We start from the raw sequence: 16,729 nt of genomic DNA, 5'->3' as shown, positions 1-16,729 counted from the left end.
GCTGATTGGGTTGGGTATGGGCCTAAGACCCAGGAGTAAGATTAGTCCTGTAGGCTGCGACGGAGGGAGCCACCGCCCGTCTTGTCTCCCAGTGCCTTCCAGAACTGGGGAAGAAATTCTGACTTGGTCAAAGAAAATCAGACCTTGGTACAAAAGTTCTGGGAAGGTAACTGAAACCAGGAATTTACTCCAAGGAGGGTCCTGGGCTCTAGGCAACCAGGTCGAAGGTACACATTTTTGGCACTGCTCTCCTCTGTTCCTGCCCCCTCCTTCTCCAGTGTCTGTGAACAAGAGCTCATGGCTGGGAGATCACCCTCCCGCCCCTGAAAGGGCCCTGAGCACCCCATCTCCGGCCACTTATTCAGAACACACACGCAGCAGCCCAGGATATACACTTCCCAGTGGAAAAAGAATTGACTTTATTCAGAAAGTCTACAAAATACAGAAGGCAGATAATGCTCACTGTAAGTCAGAAAATAAATAAGTTCTGGGGGCCAGGCAATTTTTTAAAAACACTTTTTTGTTATTGCCATCTGGCTTTCCCTAAATATAGATAAAATGTGATTTATTTGCAGGTATAAAATATAAAGTCCAGCTCAGGGCCACATGCCACTTCCCAGGGAGCAAGAGCTGGGCTCTGGCTGGGGAGAATAACTTAGATTCGTGCAATAAATAAAAAGTGGGGCGGGGTGGCTGCATACAGTGTTGGGGGGCCGGCTTTCCAGGAGGACCGCAAACAAGGGCAGTAGCCAGCCCCCACCCCACAGAGGATACAAAAGTTGAAGGAGTCCATCCTTCCAAGGACCCCAACTCCAGGCTTTGGGACTGAATCTGTCTCCTTGTCTCCCTATCTGCCATAGTGGTCACCTCCTTTGTCCCCTTTCTCTTGGACTAGCCAGCTCCAGGGCACCCTGGCTGCAGGGGGAGCCCGTGTGGAATCAGGCCAGCTCCTTCCCTCTCTTCCACCTTGTCACCTCCTCTCTCCCTCTCACAGAGAACTGTTTGCCAGGCCAGGGAGGCCCTCTTGTCACCTTTTTCAGTCCCTGTTCAATGTCCCCTTGAAAATCATAGCTGGAATCTTAGGGCAGCAATAAGAAGTCCCAGTTTTTGGTTCCAGCTCAGCCACTAAGTGATACGTGGCTGTGGCAATGTCCTGTCCACTCAACAGTTGCTCCACCTCGCCATTTCTAATGCCTCTCCTAGCCTTGCAAAGCCGGGCACGCCCCGGAATCAAAGCAGAGGTCTCTTCAGGGAAGCCTTCCAGCAGGACAGCCTGGCGAGTCACTCACAGGGCCATACCTAGTCCCGAATCCTAGCAGGCTTGGACACTGGCACAATTCAAGCCGGCTCCATATCCCACTCCCCGCAGTCTGAAAAGGCCGAACTTCAGTAGGGAGACCACAGACCCCGACGCCCCCGCGACCTAGCAAAGTTGTCCCTCGCCAGGGCCAGGAGGTCCCAGTTTGGGGAACTGCAAGAGGAAGACAGAGCCTGGGAAGGGAATGTGTGTTCACCACAGGGACTGGTGTCCGCAGAAAAACAGGGCCTGGGGACAGAAGCGGCGCCTAGGCACTTTGGGAGAGGAGCTGGTCGGAGGGGCGTGGCTTGGTGGGCGTGGCGGGAGGCGGGGCGCGCACTAGGAGCAGGCGGCCGGGCCGGGGGCGGGGTCCGGGCCGGGGGCGGGGCCGGGGCCCGGCGCCGACTTGACAATGGTGATGACGCTGGCGGGCGCCACGAGCGCGGCGGGCCCGCGGGCGGCGGCCACCGAGCGCGCGAAGCCCTGCAGCGCCTCGCACTTGCCGCGCAGCGCGTCGAGCTCCAGGCGCATGGCGGCGTTCTCGCGCGCCAGCTTGTCCACCTCGCGCTCCAGCTCCGACTTCTGCTTCTGCAGCTCCTCCTTCTGGCACACGCGCTTCACGCGGCAGCTGGCGGCGTAGCCGCGGTTCTTGAGCGTGCGGCGCCGCTGCTTGAGCCGCGTCACCTCCTCGGCCGAGAGCCCGCGCAGGTTCCGGTTGAGCTCGCGCACCGACAGCCCCATCAGCGCCTCGTCCGACAGGTGCGGCGTGTTCTCGCTCAGCTCGCGCTTGACCTGCGGCAGGGGAACCCGCGGCCCGAGTCGCTCCGGCCCGTGGCGCGACCCGTGCTGGGGACGGGCCTCCCCTCCCCCTTCCCTCCCCTCCGTCACCGCCTTGGCCGCAGAGGCGGTGGCTGGACTTGATCCAGGCCCTTGAAGGGGAGCAGGAATCCGGAAGGGGAGACCAGGCCAAACCAGGATCGAACCGAAAGGAGGCCACCCCGGCGCTCGGCCGCACTGACCGAGCGCCAAGCGCCGGACTCGGCCCGGAAAGCACCTCTCAACGGGGAAGCAGGCCCAGAGTGGGAAGAGACCTGCCCCGTGCCACCAGAAGTGCTACCATAAACCCACCCTCGGGGAGGCCGGGAAGGGGAGGGGAAGTTAGGACGCGGAGGCGCTGTGTGGGCAGACTCCTCACCTTCAGGGCTTTGCTGGATAAGGGATCCACAGACATGGCTGCAGGTGCCCTCCGAGCCGCAGACCTAGGAGAGGAGGGCAAAGTCACTTTTGGGTCCTCCCTCACACACAAAGTAAAACCCAAACTCGGTCCTGTGGAACTGGCACCTTCCTGTGACCACAAGGCTCCAGCCTTCTTAAATGGGTCATTCTAGCTTCAGGGCCTTTGCACTTATTGCTTTACCTTTTCCTCCCCATAGTGACTCTACATCATCTAGGTCTTTGCCCAGTGGTATCTCCTCAGAGAGCTCTTCCCTGACCATCCTGGCTAAAACGCAGCCTTTTGCCACATCATTAACTCCATTTATCAAGCCTCCTAACAATCACCTCTTGTGAAGTTCTATTTGGTTCCAACCCGGGTCTATGGCTTGTCTCCCTCCCACACCTCTTCTACCAAAATGTGAGCCCATAAGGGTAGAGCCGTGGCCTGCCTTACCACTCCATTGGTATGCCCAACTCAGACATTGACATACAGGAGGCACTCAATAAACAGGCACCTCCCACTGGCCCTCCTTCCACGAGGGGCCAACACATGTGTATTTGTTGTTTTTAAAAACTTTGATTGAAGCATAACCTACAGAGAAACAGTGCACAGCAACCTGGGGCTGGGTGCAGCTTAGGGGTGGAGCACTTCTCTGGCATGCTCCAGGCCTGGAGTCCACCCCCAGGACCATACAATAAACCAAAACGAAGAAACTCGTGCACAGAACATGTCTACAGCAACTCTCCAAAGTACAGTCAGCACCTCAGCAAGATATGACGTCCCAGTCCCCTTCCCAGATCACCCTTGTCCAGGCCTGTATTTTGGGAGAGTTTTCCAAACTGCCTGAGGGCTGCTGGGCATTCACTCAGCTTATCCCTGGGCAGATGGGGACGCCAAACCTGGACTGGTGGGGGACTCTGAGGCTTGTACCTTCCCTGCAGACCAGAATGTTCCTCTAACAGCTCTGTCAAGCGGCTACTGTTAGCCAGCCACATGGTTGGGCCTTGGGAAATGGAGGTGAATAACACTCTCGTGGAGGGCCAGGTGTGCTGGTCATCCCAGCAAGGAGACCTCCTCTGGAGGTGAGCAGGAGGATCACAAATTCAAGACCAGCCTCAGCAACTTAGTGAGACCCTCCCTGTCTCAATATTTAAAAAAGTATAGCCCTAGTACAAAACCCAAAACACTCATGGAGGGGACATTCGAGAAGTCAGTGGCCATCACTCTTGGCTGGAGAAGGGGACCATCTCCCAAAGGGGACCGTGGCCCTTTGAAGCAGTGATCCTCTCTGTCCCCTGCTGATATGATCTTTTCCCTGCGTTAGTGTGAGCCTCAGTGTCCTGGTGGGACAATGCCCCTGGGGAGGGGAGGTTGGTGAGAAGCAAAGAACAAAAAAGGTGTTCTGTGATCTGAGGCATGGCATCCTACGCACTGTCGTCAGCAAGACCCAGACGGGCAGGCTTTGGATCCTTGAGCTGTCTGTGGGGCCGACCGCATGGGTCCGCCCAGCCTCTGACACATTCTGGCAAGGTCCAGGGTCTCCTGGGGACACTGCAGAGAAGTGGAAAGTGCATGGACCTGGCACCAGGCATACCTGGCCTTTTGGAGGGGTCCCCTGGACTACCATGGGACTCTGGCAGGTATGTGACCCTCTCTGTGCTTGCTTTCCCCTTGGTGACACAGCGTAGTTGGGTGTTAATCAGATCACCTCATGCCACTCTCAGGATCCTCCCAGGGCCCCCACCTCACTGGGAGTAAAGCCAGGTCATCACAGTGGCCACAGGTACTGCCCGATGTGCCCGGCACAATTGCCTCTGACCAGCTGGGCCACTTCCTGGTGGTTCCTCTAGCACACTGCGCTCCTCCGGGGCCCTTGCCCTGCTGCCCCCTCTGCCTGGTGGGAGTATCCACTGGTAGCCATGAAGCTCGCGCAGACCCTCAGGTCTCTTCAGGTCTCACGTTCACCCAACTCAGAGCCCCCAGCATGGCAGACGCCCACGCACGCGCTCTCCCTTCTCCCTCCCCTGCTTGTGTTCACAGCGCTTTTGATTTATGATTATTACTCACAGGCATTTTACATATTAGTCCAGTGCCTGCCTCCCCCAGAGTGCCCGGCCTCCCCGGGCTTAGAAGAGTGCTTGGCCAGAGCGCATGCGCAGGTGCTATCCCTGAATTCTCAGCGTGACTCAGGCCGAGGTGGGGACAGTTCAGGGCTTTTTGGGAACCCCCAGCGCCTGCAGGCCCACGCAGTCAGGGGTCTGGCAGCTCAGAGGGAAGGAAGAGTAGACAGAAAAGGGAAGTTGGCTTTTCAAGAGACTCCTCTGGCAGAGGCGGCCACTGTGGCCCTGGGGCTGGAAGGGTCTTGAGAGCCACCAGGCTTCTGGGGGTCCTGAGAAGCTGGGGCCTGTTTCAGGAGAGCTTCCCCAACTGCCTGGGGGCTGCTGGGCACTGACTGGGCTTGTCCCTGGGCAGACGGGGGAGCCCCTACTGGACTGGTGCCTTCCTGCAGGCCTCAAAGCCTCAGTTCTCCTCACAACTAAGAAGGCCCTGGCATCTCTGGACTTCCTGGGTGGGCACAGAGGCAAGGCCTGCTTCGTAGGGTGGACCCTGAGCTGCAGCCCTCACTGCCAAACACAGGCTGGGCCTGGGCTCTGGCCCTCCAACCCTCCGGGGTCAGGCCCCGCCCACCCCTCCTGTCTGGACAAATCCGATGGAAAGTGCCTGCCCCCTGCTTCACACTAGCTGGGGATGTTCACTCGCCCGCTTACCAGTCCCACTGGCCACACAGCCTCTTTGAAAGGTCACCTGCCCCTGCTGCATACCCGGGAGTCCTAGAACGCTTCCCGCTGGCCTCAGCGCCCCCTCCCCACAGCAAGGGAGGATCTTTCCAGCAGGTGAGTCTGACAAGCCACCACTCAGGTTCCTCTGATCCTGGGACACAGTCCAGGCCCACCCACGCAGCACCCTGCGTCCAGCCCGGGCCATTTCCCACCACAGGGCCCGTTCTGCATTCCAGCCACGAGGAATTTCTTTCACTTCCTCCCACCCCCACGTTGTTCCTCTGGGCTGTCCCCTACCTCGTGACACTCTGCTGTTCCCTACTGCCCACTTCTCCCATCAGACTCCTGCTCATCCATCTGCCCTGGGCCCAGACATCTCCTCCAGGAAGCCCTCCTGAGCCCCAGGCCTTATTAGACACCCTCCTCCCTGCAGCTGTTGCCCCCGAGGCATAATGGTGGGTTTCCATAATGGTGGGTTTCCTGTCGTCTCTCCATCGGATGAGCTGAGTCAGCCCTGAGGGTCTAAGGCCACCCAGCGCAGGGCCCCGCGGGGCAGGAGCAGGCGCAGAGGGGGATAGGCAGTCTCTGATGCAGTTGCACAGCTGGTCAGTGTCGAACTGAGTTCCCAGCCCCAGCCTAGTGGAGAGGAAACCTCCCGGCCCTGTCTCCAGCTCTTCCTCTCCAACTGCCTCCTAGGTTCCACGGATGGAGAAGTTACAGATGCCAGGAAAACGGGAGGGGAGCAGTCGGGACCCCATCTACGTACATCTGGGCCCCAAGTAGGGCCAGGAAAACAGAGAAAGGGGTGTAGTCAGAGGCAAGCCTGAGTTTCAATCCCATCCCGAGTTCCCCAGGCTGTGTGACCTTGGGCGAGCTGCTCAGCTTCTCTGGGTCTTCACTTTCCCATCTGTAGGAAGAGAACAATACCTGCCTCCTGGGGTTTGGGCAGAAGCAAGTGTGTAACTGTGAAGGTCCAGGAGGAGCTACCCAGCAGGGTTCAGGCCCACAGCCAGCACTGGGGTCAGGCTCTGATTCAGCACCTCCCCGCTGGCCAGGGTCACACAGGGAACTGCAGGAAAGACTTACAGGTCATTTGGCTCCACCTCCTTATTTTGCCCAAGGGGAGGTAGAGACCCAGAGAGGGGCATCATTTGCCTGAAGTCACACAGCAGGTGAGTGGCTGCCTCCCAAGCAAAGAGAGAGGAATTCCAAAGCCAGGACTGAATCCTCATCCCTTCACACCACTGCATCCCCTGCCCTCCTGACAACTCTGTGAAGACCGTAGAGAGGGCAATGGAGGAGGCCACTGTGAGGCGGCCTTTCCCTACGGCCTGTTTACCCCTACACAGAGGAAGTGGACTTGACCGTCTCCAAGGCCTGCTCTGCCATGAAATGCCAAGATTTTGTTAGGCCTGCTATGAGGAAGCTGGTCAAGTGGCACTGAAGTATCCAGGCCCTCACCGACTGTCTGGGGAGCCGAAGTGTGGAATGATGTTGGGCTACATGGAGACCCAGTGGGAGAGGAACAGCCCATCCTGGAGCAGGTTAACTGAGCCTGTTGGGTGCTGGGTGCTGAGTTCTGGGTGCTGTGCTTAGTACAGAACCTGGGTCGCATAGCCTGGTCACTCACCCAGATCAATTTTCCTCTCTGGGAGCTGGTCTCCTCATTTGTAAAGTGGGGAGGATCATAACAGTATCCATGTATAAAACACAAGCAGCCTGGACGAGATCAGTGGGTGCACACAGCTGGCTCATCCCACATCACCCCCCACTTCTCCACTCCTAGCACCAACACCCTGGACCAATCCCAGCACTTCCTCGGTGAGGTGAGACACAGTCCCTGACTCTCAACACCGCTGTTTTCCACTGAGCTTGGACACAGCCTCAGAGTCCTTCCAACACAGCCCTCCAGAGTAGGCCAAGGCCGAGGGGGCCACATCCTGTCTCCCAGATCCTCCGAAGCTGGCTGTGGGTCTGAGGACTCTTAGGCCCAAGAAGGCTCTGAGCCGGCTGCTCCCTCCTCCCCTCCATCCCATCCCTCCTTCCCTGGCCTCAGCCCCTCGACCGCATCCTGGTTGTTCGCTAAGGCACCCACGTTTGCCCAGGAATGTCTGAGCTCAGCAGCTAGGGCAGCCTGCACAGGCAAAGTCACAAGAACTGGGAACTTTCCGATGGCCTCGGGCTTTCAGCTTCCAGGGTGGCCAGGCCTTCTAGGACGTAGGCCAAGAGACCTGGGTCCTCTACCTCCACCAGGCGGGCTAACCTGGGACCCTGCCTCTCCCAGCTGCTTCTCTTCTTCCCCAGAAGCCAGCAGAGCGGGCCTCCAGGTTTAGCTTCCCAACACTCCTTGGAGGTCCAGGCGATGAGCTGTCTCTTGGGTAGACCGCTGCCCAGGCGGTGGCCACAAACCCTCCTGCACACCCTGCCTGGCCCCCAGGCCACTCCAGAGACACCCTATAGACAGGCCCACCCACTGGCACAGGCTCCTCCCTGGCTGCTGACCCCTCTCTTGCTTGCTCTGTGAGGACAGAGGGAAAAAATGTGTTTTCCTGGTTCTTGGCAGCCAGTGAGCGAGGGCTGGTGGAGCCTCCTCCCTGCTGGAAGGGAGGGAGGCGGAAGAGCAGACAGGACGGGAAGAGCGGCCTGGGAAAGGACCCCAGCTCCGCAGCCCACTCCCTCGCCCTGCGGCCGCGTGGCTTCAGGTGTGTGGCTCCATCGCTCTGGACCTCAGGTCCCCAACATGACTAATTTCCCTGAGCTTAGGGTACCTCTGGCAAGAACCAAGAACCACCGTCTCTGAGTTTGGAGTGCCAAATCCTGGCTCAGAAAGGATCTCTAAGACCACCCGCGGGGGGGCGGGGGAGCGGAATCGGCGGCGCAGGTGGCCCCGGGCAGAGGCACCAGACACAATGCCATCTCAGCCTTGGCCACCCTGCTTCACATGCACAGCCTGGCCACAGCCTGGTCCCTTCCAGCTGGACCAGAACCATAGCCGCCCCCTCCCTGGCCTTGAGTCTTGCCCACCTTCACCTCAGAGGGATGGTTGCTGACCCCACACTACAAACCTGACGTGTCTGGCATGTTTAAAAATGCTGCGCTGCCAGCCTCTCCTCCAGCCAGAGGGTCCCTGGGCCTCAACCGTCTCCTCCACTCTCCCAGGATCACGCTAATGAGGAAGGAACCAGCGAGCAGCAGACCTCCCCAATCTACAATCTACTGTCTCCCAGAAGAGACAAAGGAACTGTGTGTGTGTGGAACAAAGTAACTCGAACTCTAAAGGATGTGCTGGCTTTAAGAGTTCCACAGCCTATGCCCTGGTTTCCTACCTCCCTGGGGTTCTCAGGCCTCTTCTCCATGTGTCATGGAACCCTTCAAGGACATGAACTCTGTGCTCATTTATCCAATCAGTAAACATCCAAGAAGCACCTACTGTGTGACAGGCTCTGTGCTGGGCTCTGTTCTGAAGCAATCAGCCCCTGCCCTCAAGGGCTTCATAATCACCACTCCACCAGGCTCTGCTCACTAGTCACCTCCCCAGGGAAGCCTGCCCAGATTTCCTGGCTAAGTCCGAGCACTGTCAGATACTTTCAAACCAGAGTGACGTCCCCGCATACCACCCATCTCCACTGTGGCTTTGCATAGTTTGTGGCTCTTTCTTCCAGTTTCCAGAGCTTGGCTGTAAGCTCCTGGGGGCAGTGTCTGGATCTGGTTTGTCCATCTCCCCAAGGGCCCAGCGACAATGCAGGACTAAAAGCATCAGCGAGGGACCCACTGGGTCCTGGGCCCTAGTGGATCCCCAGGGGAGATTTGAGGGAGGAAGAACCTTTCAATACTAACTTTCCGTCTGTGACTGAGCACACCAGACACTTCCCTCACCCGACCCTAAGCCCCACTGGGGATGTTTCCTGCTGAGCCCTGAAGATGCTCCTGCCTGACGGATTCCTGCACTCCTGGCTGCAAGTCCCTACTCAAATCCCACATGCTCCCGACACCCCGGGGGCCTGGGGCCTGGCTCTGCTCTCTCCTACAGTTGCCTGGGAAAATAGACTGTGTGTGGAAACAGGGATCGCCCTGTTCCCCTGCCATCCTGCCACCAGCGAGTTGCCTAGTTCCTGCTTCAGGTAGGGACATGATGGGGGTAGGGGGTTCCCAGCTGTGGAAGCAGAGCTCACCAGGGCTCCAAGATTCAATTCGATCATTAGTTCCTCACCCCAGCAAACTCAGCTGCCCTCCTGTGATGCCCGAGCCCTCGGGGAGGAGGGCAGGAAGCACTTAGGACCAAGGGGGCCTCAGCCCCCACATTCTGCAGGCTGCCAGACTGAACAGGTGCTTTCTGTAGGGACGGTAGGTGGGTGGGGCTAGATCGGCTCCACCCCTCCCACCAACCCTTCGTGCAGGAAGAACACCTACCCCACAGGGGCGGTGAGGGACGACCCTCCAGGTCTACCAGCTGGCCCAGGTCCTTACTTAACCTCTGGGGTCTGGCAGTTCATGCAAGGGCCCAGTCTAACTAGTCCCACCTGTGAACTGAAACTACCAGGAGGGTGGACCAGCTCCGCCCCATCCTCCACGACCCAGCAGGTACAGCCTCCAGAACCCAGGGAGCCAGGGTAGCCACCGGGCGGAGCCTGGTATCCTTCCATATCTCCACCTTTCCCGTGGGGTTTCTGGCCCTTCCTGTTTCTCCTGAGACTGAGAGGATGGTCAGTCCAGAGGTGAACGAGTCCCAAGGGTCTGCCCTCCCCAGGGAACCCGAAAACCTGGAATCAGGAATCTGGGCTCCAACCCACTCTCTTGCCTGGTCCAGGAAACCAGATAAAGGTCGTTCTCACCTCACCCCCAGCTCAGCTGGGTGGGGCTTTTGATACCTCTGCCCCACCCTGTGGCTGCAGGCGCGGGGCCTGGGCGGGGGACAAACACTGGAGTCACATGCCTGCGGCCCTGGGAAACCCCGCGGAGGGCAGGGGCTGGGCAGTCCTGGCTGGTGGCAAGGGGACGGCGCGGCGAGAACTCCCAGACCCTGTGACCGCCTCCTTTGCTGGACACCTCACTCCGCGTTCACCCCGGTGGTCACCCGGGTGGTCACCCTGGGGCACACCCTCCAGGGCACACGCCGCTGGCAGCGGGCTCCAGGGAGCGCACGCGCGCACACACACGCGCGCACACACACGCGCACACCGCCGGGCAGGATACCAGGACGCTGGCCAGGGAACACACGCACGCCCGCCGCCCTCGGACGTAAACAAACCGCGCACGCAGCGCCGCGGGCACCGGGCCAGGGGCTGTTCTCCCCGAGTCACGTACGTGCGCACCGCCGCCGCCGCCGCCGCCCGCCTGCGCGGCCCCTTCCTCCCGCTCCGCCGCCTCGGCGCCGGGGAAGGGGCCCGTCCCCACCGCGCCCCGCCCAGCTGGCTCCGGCCGCGTCTCGGTGTCCCCAGACTCCGGTCCCCTTGCCCCGCGCCCGCCGACCGGCGAAGGATACCCAGGGCCACCGACGGAGCGGCCTCGGCGCCCGCCAGGCACCACCGGGGCGCGGAAGCCCTGCCGCCCGAGGGTCCTGCGCGCCGCCCCGTCCGGGTCCCCGACCCGCGTCTCTCACCGCCTCTCGGCCCGCGAGGCCTGGCGCCCTCCGCAGGCGCGCGTCTCGCCGCTGTCCCGGCGGCTGTCCCGGCCCGCGCCGGGTCCGTCTCCCCTCCGGCCAGAAGCGCGGGCCGCTCGGAGCCGGGCTCCAGGGAGCGCGGCGCGGAGTTTTGTTGTGGAGCGAGCGGCGCAGGGGGCCGGGGCCGCGCGGAGTTGTAAAGCGAGCTTCCCGGAATTACTCACTCACAGGATTCCTTTCATTCATAAAAACCCAGTCATGCGGTGACGTCAGCGCCGAGCCGCCCCCGCCGCCGCGGCCGAGCGCCCGAGCCCCGCCCCGCCGGCCCCGTCAGCCTCGTCCCCGGGGCCGCCGCAGGCTCTGTGCCGCCAGGGTCCTTGGGTTCCAAGGGTCCAAGGATGTGTTCTCGTGACCCCTCGGGAGAGCCGTGTGGGTGGAGGTGTCATTGGCTCCATTTGACAGTCAACGGTCCCGGCCTCTTCTTTCGACCGACACCCTCTGCCTGGATGATATCATCCAGCACGGTGGTTGCAAAGGTGCCTGACTCCCGGATTTGTATTTCCAGAGAGACACCCTCTCGGAGTCGAAGCCAAGTGCCCATTCGGGTCCACCCTTGCACGTGGGTGTCGGATGGGACTGCAAACACAACACGACCAAAATTCAACTCCTGGTCGCCAGCCCTACCTCTCACTTCCCCCAGGCACAACCCTCTGTCTCCAAAGCCTACGTTGGACCAGCCCTACCTCCCAACAGTCCTGCATAGAGCCATGTCAGGCCATTGCCCTGTCCCCAGTTTCCTTCTTCTGGGGATGGAACTCAGGACCTTGTGCATGTGAAGCAAGCACTGTACTACTGAGCAATGTCCCCAGCCCTTTTAAAAATCCCTACAGGCTTTCATGTACTAGTCAAAGTTACAGGACCCAGTGACACCAGAGTCCCAGCTATTTGGGAGGCTAAGGCAGGAGGTTTATAGAGCCCTACCCATCTGGCCTCTAGGGAACTCTTTGACATCACCTCTGCCACTGTGTCTGCCACATGGCCTGTTCCCCCAAAGCACCAAGCTCATTTCTGCCACAAGTTCTCTGCATGTGCTGTGTCCTCTTCTGTTCACTTGCCTGGCTTTTTTTTCCTCCTTTGGGTCAGCTCAGATGTCACCATTTTAGAGAAGCCTTCTCTGACTCCTTGGTTAAAGGAGTCTTCACCTCTGAAATTTATTCTTGTGTTACCTTAATATCTCTCTAGGGTATTAGTCTATGCATTTGCTAACTCTTTATTGTCCGTCTTCCCCAACCAGAATGAAGCGTTAGGAAGCAGGACCTTGGCTATCTTGTCATTATAGCATGTGCAGTGCCTGGGACAGGAGGGCCACACTAAATGCATGCGGAAGGAATAATGTGTGGGGGCTGAGACTTTGGTCACTTTGGTCGACCCAGTGAGACTGCCTAGAGTCACTCAGCCAGGAAGAACAAGGACTGAAATGTGCATCCAGGTCTGACTCCTGGTCCAGGTGTTTTGGAGGTACACCCTAACCGGCAAGGAGGGCCACAACCTCGTGAGTGGTGGGCGCTGCTGGGACACCCCAGGTGAGGAAGTTTTGGAGGCATGGAAGAAGGCTTTCTGCGCATTCTCCTTTACTTTGCTGTGACTCTTCTCACTGCCTGAAATGCTGTCCCTCCAGCAGCCAGCACTCTGTGACGCTCGTTCCCAGCACTACTTATTCTGTTGCACCGGGTGTAGGACCGCAAGCCTCCTTCCCGTGATGCAGTGTAACTAGATTCTCAGGGTCCTTGCTAGGCTTTCCTGCCTCCCATCCTTGGTCTGCCTGGCACTGTGACATCTATCCCTTACCTCCCAGGGGTTTTCAATGCAGTTGACCCACTCATTCTCAAGCGACCAGATGTTGAGCCAGCTTTCTCTAGCGCTCAGAATAACACCCAAACCAATTGCACACTGCCCTCTGCTTGCACAGCTAAGAGAGCAATTGGGGTCACCTCTCTGGGCACAAAAGTCCTCAGTTCTAGGAACAACACATGTGTGACTTGTCTATCATCTCCGCCACCCATTTTCCACAAGCTCCTCAAGAACTTGTGGAACTTGTGGTGCATAGTAGGTGCTCAACTAATGAATGAATCCAGCAGACCTGTAGAGCACTCCTGGACACCATGCAGCCCAGAGCCTGTGCTCCTGTCCTTGGCCTGGAGGAACAAGGGATCAGGACTTCATTATGCAGGGACTTCTTCCCACAGATGTGGCTCCCTTTCTGGTCAAGGTCAGGAGATGCCATGTCATGTTGTATTTAAAAGTTCCTTCCTACTGACCAAATTTGGGACCATTTCAGCATCGAAATAAGTAGTGGTAATAATGACTTATAACCTATTGAATAAGATGAAAATCTGTGAGTCCATGTGGATGTAAATACATAAACAAACCAAGGGGAAGGGGGCCTTCTCAAACAGAAGGTGTGATGGATGACCATCAGGACCATGACATCAGGAAAATGACCATTACTACCGTGGGAGTGATGGACTGCCTCGGGAGTCATCGTGCGTAGGAAAATTTGATGAGAAGCAAGATATTTACATAGTTTCAAGATATTTCCCCACAAGACAATTATCAATTATGGATGGAAAATAATCACTCTGCATTGGGGAAATTTGGCAGATCCAAACCTTTACTAAGAGACTAAAGTTAGTATCACCAGTTAAGTTAATAAAGAGCCAGAAATGGTGGCACAGGCCTGGAATCCCAGTGACTCAGGAGGCTGAAGCAGGAGAATGGCAAGTTCAAGGCCAGACTCAGCAATTTAACGAGACCCTGTCTCAAAAAAAAAAAAAAAAGAAAATTAAAATTAAAAAGGGCTAGAGGGACTGGGGTTGTGGCTCAGTGGTGGAGCACTTGCCTAGCATGTGTGAAGCACTGGGTTCTATTCTCAGCACCACATAGAAATAAATGAAGAAAACAAAGGTCTATCAACATCTAAAAATATAAATAAATATATATATATCTCAGTGACAGAGCACCTGAGTTCAATCCCCAGTACCAAACTCATCTCTCTTTCTCACCTTTAATGGGACAAGTGAGTCTGTGGTTCGTCGATTAGGTAGTGGCGCCATATGGCTGTCAGTGTTCTTGCTTTGATGATCCGTGACAGTGTAGGAGAAAAAAATAAGAAAAAAGTTATGGTAAGTGTAGGAAAATGTCCTTGATTTCAGGAAGTGACACACTGGACTATTTAGGGGCAAAGTGACCTCAGGTCTGCGTTTGAAGTGGTTCAGAAAAAAAAATGGAGATAGTGTCTGGATGGAATGTGTCCCCCCAAATCTGTTGAAGTCCCCCCCCCCCCAGCATGTGACTCTTAAGGAAGCGAAAGGGTGGTCGACCCATCGGCGGGTCTCCTTATCAGAAGACGGATCTGGACACAGAGATGCCCAAGCTGCCCACACAGGGAGAGGCCCAGCGAGGGCACAGCCAGAAGGTGGTCATCAGCAAACCAGGGAGAGTGAAGGAACCAACCAGGCTTAATCCTTGAGCCGCCAGAGCGGCAGGGAAATGAGCTGCAGCCAAGCCGCCTGCTGTAGTCACCAGGGGGTAGTACAAAGGAAATGCTCTGTTATACTTTCTATTCTTTAAGTCTGAAATGATATCATGATGAAAAACTTCTGTAAGCAGGGACTCAAGTTCGTGGGAAGGGTGCAACCTGGACCCGCCCCTCCCCAGCTGACCTCCCTGTCCTCTGTAACCTGGGCTTCCTAATAGCACCTACTTCCGGCTCTGAAACAATGCAATTTGTTCACACTTAAAAGCCTTTGGCAGCGGGTGCTGGGTGTGTGATACAGGATCAATTATATGGGGTCGACAGAGTGTTTCTAGAGTTCCCTGAGACACTCCTCTGGAGAGACCTACTTCTCCCGGGGTGAGTGACTTTAGTGGCACCAAGTAAGGGATGACCTCACTTACAGAGAGACCTCACCTGCCACCAACAGGGAGGGGCTTGTTGCCAGTTTCTAGAGGAGAACCGCCCTCTGCCTGTCCGACCCCACAGAAGTGTAACTGGTCCTGCTGGTCCCTGTTTACTGGCCAGGGCCGGGGGCGGGCTCCAAACCACCTAAATAGTGCCCAGCCAAGTCCCAGCAGGACTCTGGTCCTTAGTGGAGGGCATGGCCCCTGTCTGATACTCAGTGACCCAGGCCCAGCCTTCGCAATCCAGATTTGCTCGCCTGGCTGAGTCCATGGGGAGAGGGGAGGCATGCCTCTCTCCAGGCCTCAGTTTCCCCATCTGCAGGCTGGGAAAGCAAAACCATTAGTGGTTTCCAAATAACCCGAAGCCCTGCTAGAATTGCTTCAGACAAAGGTCACCTCTGCAGCATGTCCCGTGATGGAAGCAGCCAGAAGTTGGCTCCTGGGAGGAGAGCCAGGGCTGGCTTTAATCTTGCCGGTCGGGGGCTGGGATGCCGTTGGCGGGCACGCACGAGGCCCTAGGTTTGGGCCTCAGCACTGGGGTCGGGGGAGGGATGTATATTACATAGGTGTGTTCTCCCCATTGTGAATGTTCTCTGGTACCCTGAGACAGACTCCCCAGGGGCTCCTGTCCTGGGGCCCCTCAGGCTCCCTGGGCCCCTCATACTGCAGACGTCCAACCCGGGGCCGGGTCCCACATTTCCATGGGTTCCTCCGCCGGAGCTGAGCCAAGGGGCCCCTTTCAGCACTGCTGGGCACCTAGCCCTGCTCAGGACACTTCCACCCACTGCAGTTTCTTATTACTGGTAATTAATAATGATTAATCTAATAATAATGATCGCAATGTTGATGAGGCACTTCCTCTGTGCCTGGCTCTGTGCTCCGTGCTTATGACCTGTTTGTAGTTTATATTTTTTTACTCGCTGTTTTTTCTCACTGCCAAGAAACCAGGAAAAAACAAAAAGTCTGACACGTGAGGTGTCAGTGTGGAGAAGTCTCAATCTTCCCTTCTCATGAAGCCTCCCTGGTGAGGGATGAGGGGACAGGGGCACACTAATGGTCACCAGCTCAGAACTGAGGAGATGGGCAGATCCACGGGTCAGCAGCTGCCCTGGGACCAGTGCCGGGCCCCCAGACGTGTTGCTCTGTGCACCCGCCTGCCTGCCTCCGCCCCACGCTGGAGCAGGTAGGTGTTATCGTCGCCCTACTGTGATGAGGAAACGGAGACCATGCGTTGTCACCCTGCTGTGACGAGGAAACGGAGACCATGCATGCGAGGTGAGGAAACCGGCTGATATCCAGCCACGCGCGTCCCTGCAGAGGAGGACTTGAACTCGGTGGCTCAGCTTCAGGGGCCCGCCAGGGTGTGCTGCTGCCCCCGCCAGGGATAAGCCATGGGGCTTTGCCGGGAGAGGGACCTCTGGAAGCCACAGAGGCCTGTGGATACCTAGTTTCTTCCCACACGCACCTGGGACGAAGTTGATCTGTCAGTGAGGGTCAGGAAGAGGTGGACGACAATAACCAACTAGAAGGATTGTCACCACGCGCTGAATGAGCCAGGCGAATGTCTCCCTTTCGACGGGGGCAGGGCCCCTACTCTGCCAGCCCCTCCCTTCCCATTTCTCCTGTTCTCCTCGTCATTTGTCCCCTTTAAAGCCTTTTCCCCCTGACAGCCCCAGCGGACAGGTTGTGTGTCCCGGATCGGAAATGCTCGGAACCAGGAGCGTTTCAGAGCTGTGCGCTTAGAATGTGTGCGCGTGCCTGCCGAGTCCCCCTGGCGCGGGGCCCAAGTCCACACTCAGAACCCACGTGTGCTCGCACACTGCGACGTGGATCCCAGGGCGGCGAGACAGCGGTCCGAGTCTGCCTCGGGCCTTCAC

At 57.6% G+C, this 16,729-nt stretch overlaps 1 protein-coding gene across 3 annotated transcripts; it reads right to left on the bottom strand.

Annotated features, from left to right (window-relative positions):
- Positions 1-1,342: 1,342 nt before the first annotated feature.
- On the bottom strand, positions 1,343-14,020 carry MAFF (MAF bZIP transcription factor F). 3 transcript variants are annotated; one of them, XM_079140778.1, is made up of 4 exons: positions 13,955-14,020; positions 13,591-13,706; positions 2,493-2,556; positions 1,343-2,089 (listed from the first exon to the last, which is right to left on the bottom strand). In XM_079140778.1, the coding sequence occupies exons 3-4, from the start codon at positions 2,526-2,528 to the stop codon at positions 1,637-1,639; spliced, it is 489 nt and encodes a 162-aa protein (XP_078996904.1). In that variant the 5' UTR covers positions 2,529-2,556; positions 13,591-13,706; positions 13,955-14,020; the 3' UTR covers positions 1,343-1,636. The 3 variants fall into 3 exon arrangements, with proteins under 3 accessions (XP_078996904.1, XP_078996902.1, XP_078996903.1); XM_079140776.1 differs by lacking the exons at positions 13,591-13,706; positions 13,955-14,020 and adding an exon at positions 10,893-11,178; XM_079140777.1 differs by lacking the exons at positions 13,591-13,706; positions 13,955-14,020 and adding an exon at positions 10,126-10,612.
- Between the last annotated feature and the right edge of the window lie 2,709 nt (positions 14,021-16,729).

The sequence above is a fragment of the Sciurus vulgaris genome (genome assembly GCF_902686455.1).
Source record: "Sciurus vulgaris genome assembly, chromosome: 5".
NCBI lineage: Eukaryota > Metazoa > Chordata > Mammalia > Rodentia > Sciuridae > Sciurus > Sciurus vulgaris.
The sequence above is the reverse complement of the archived record's forward strand: the minus strand, read 5'-3'. Positions and strand labels throughout refer to the sequence as shown.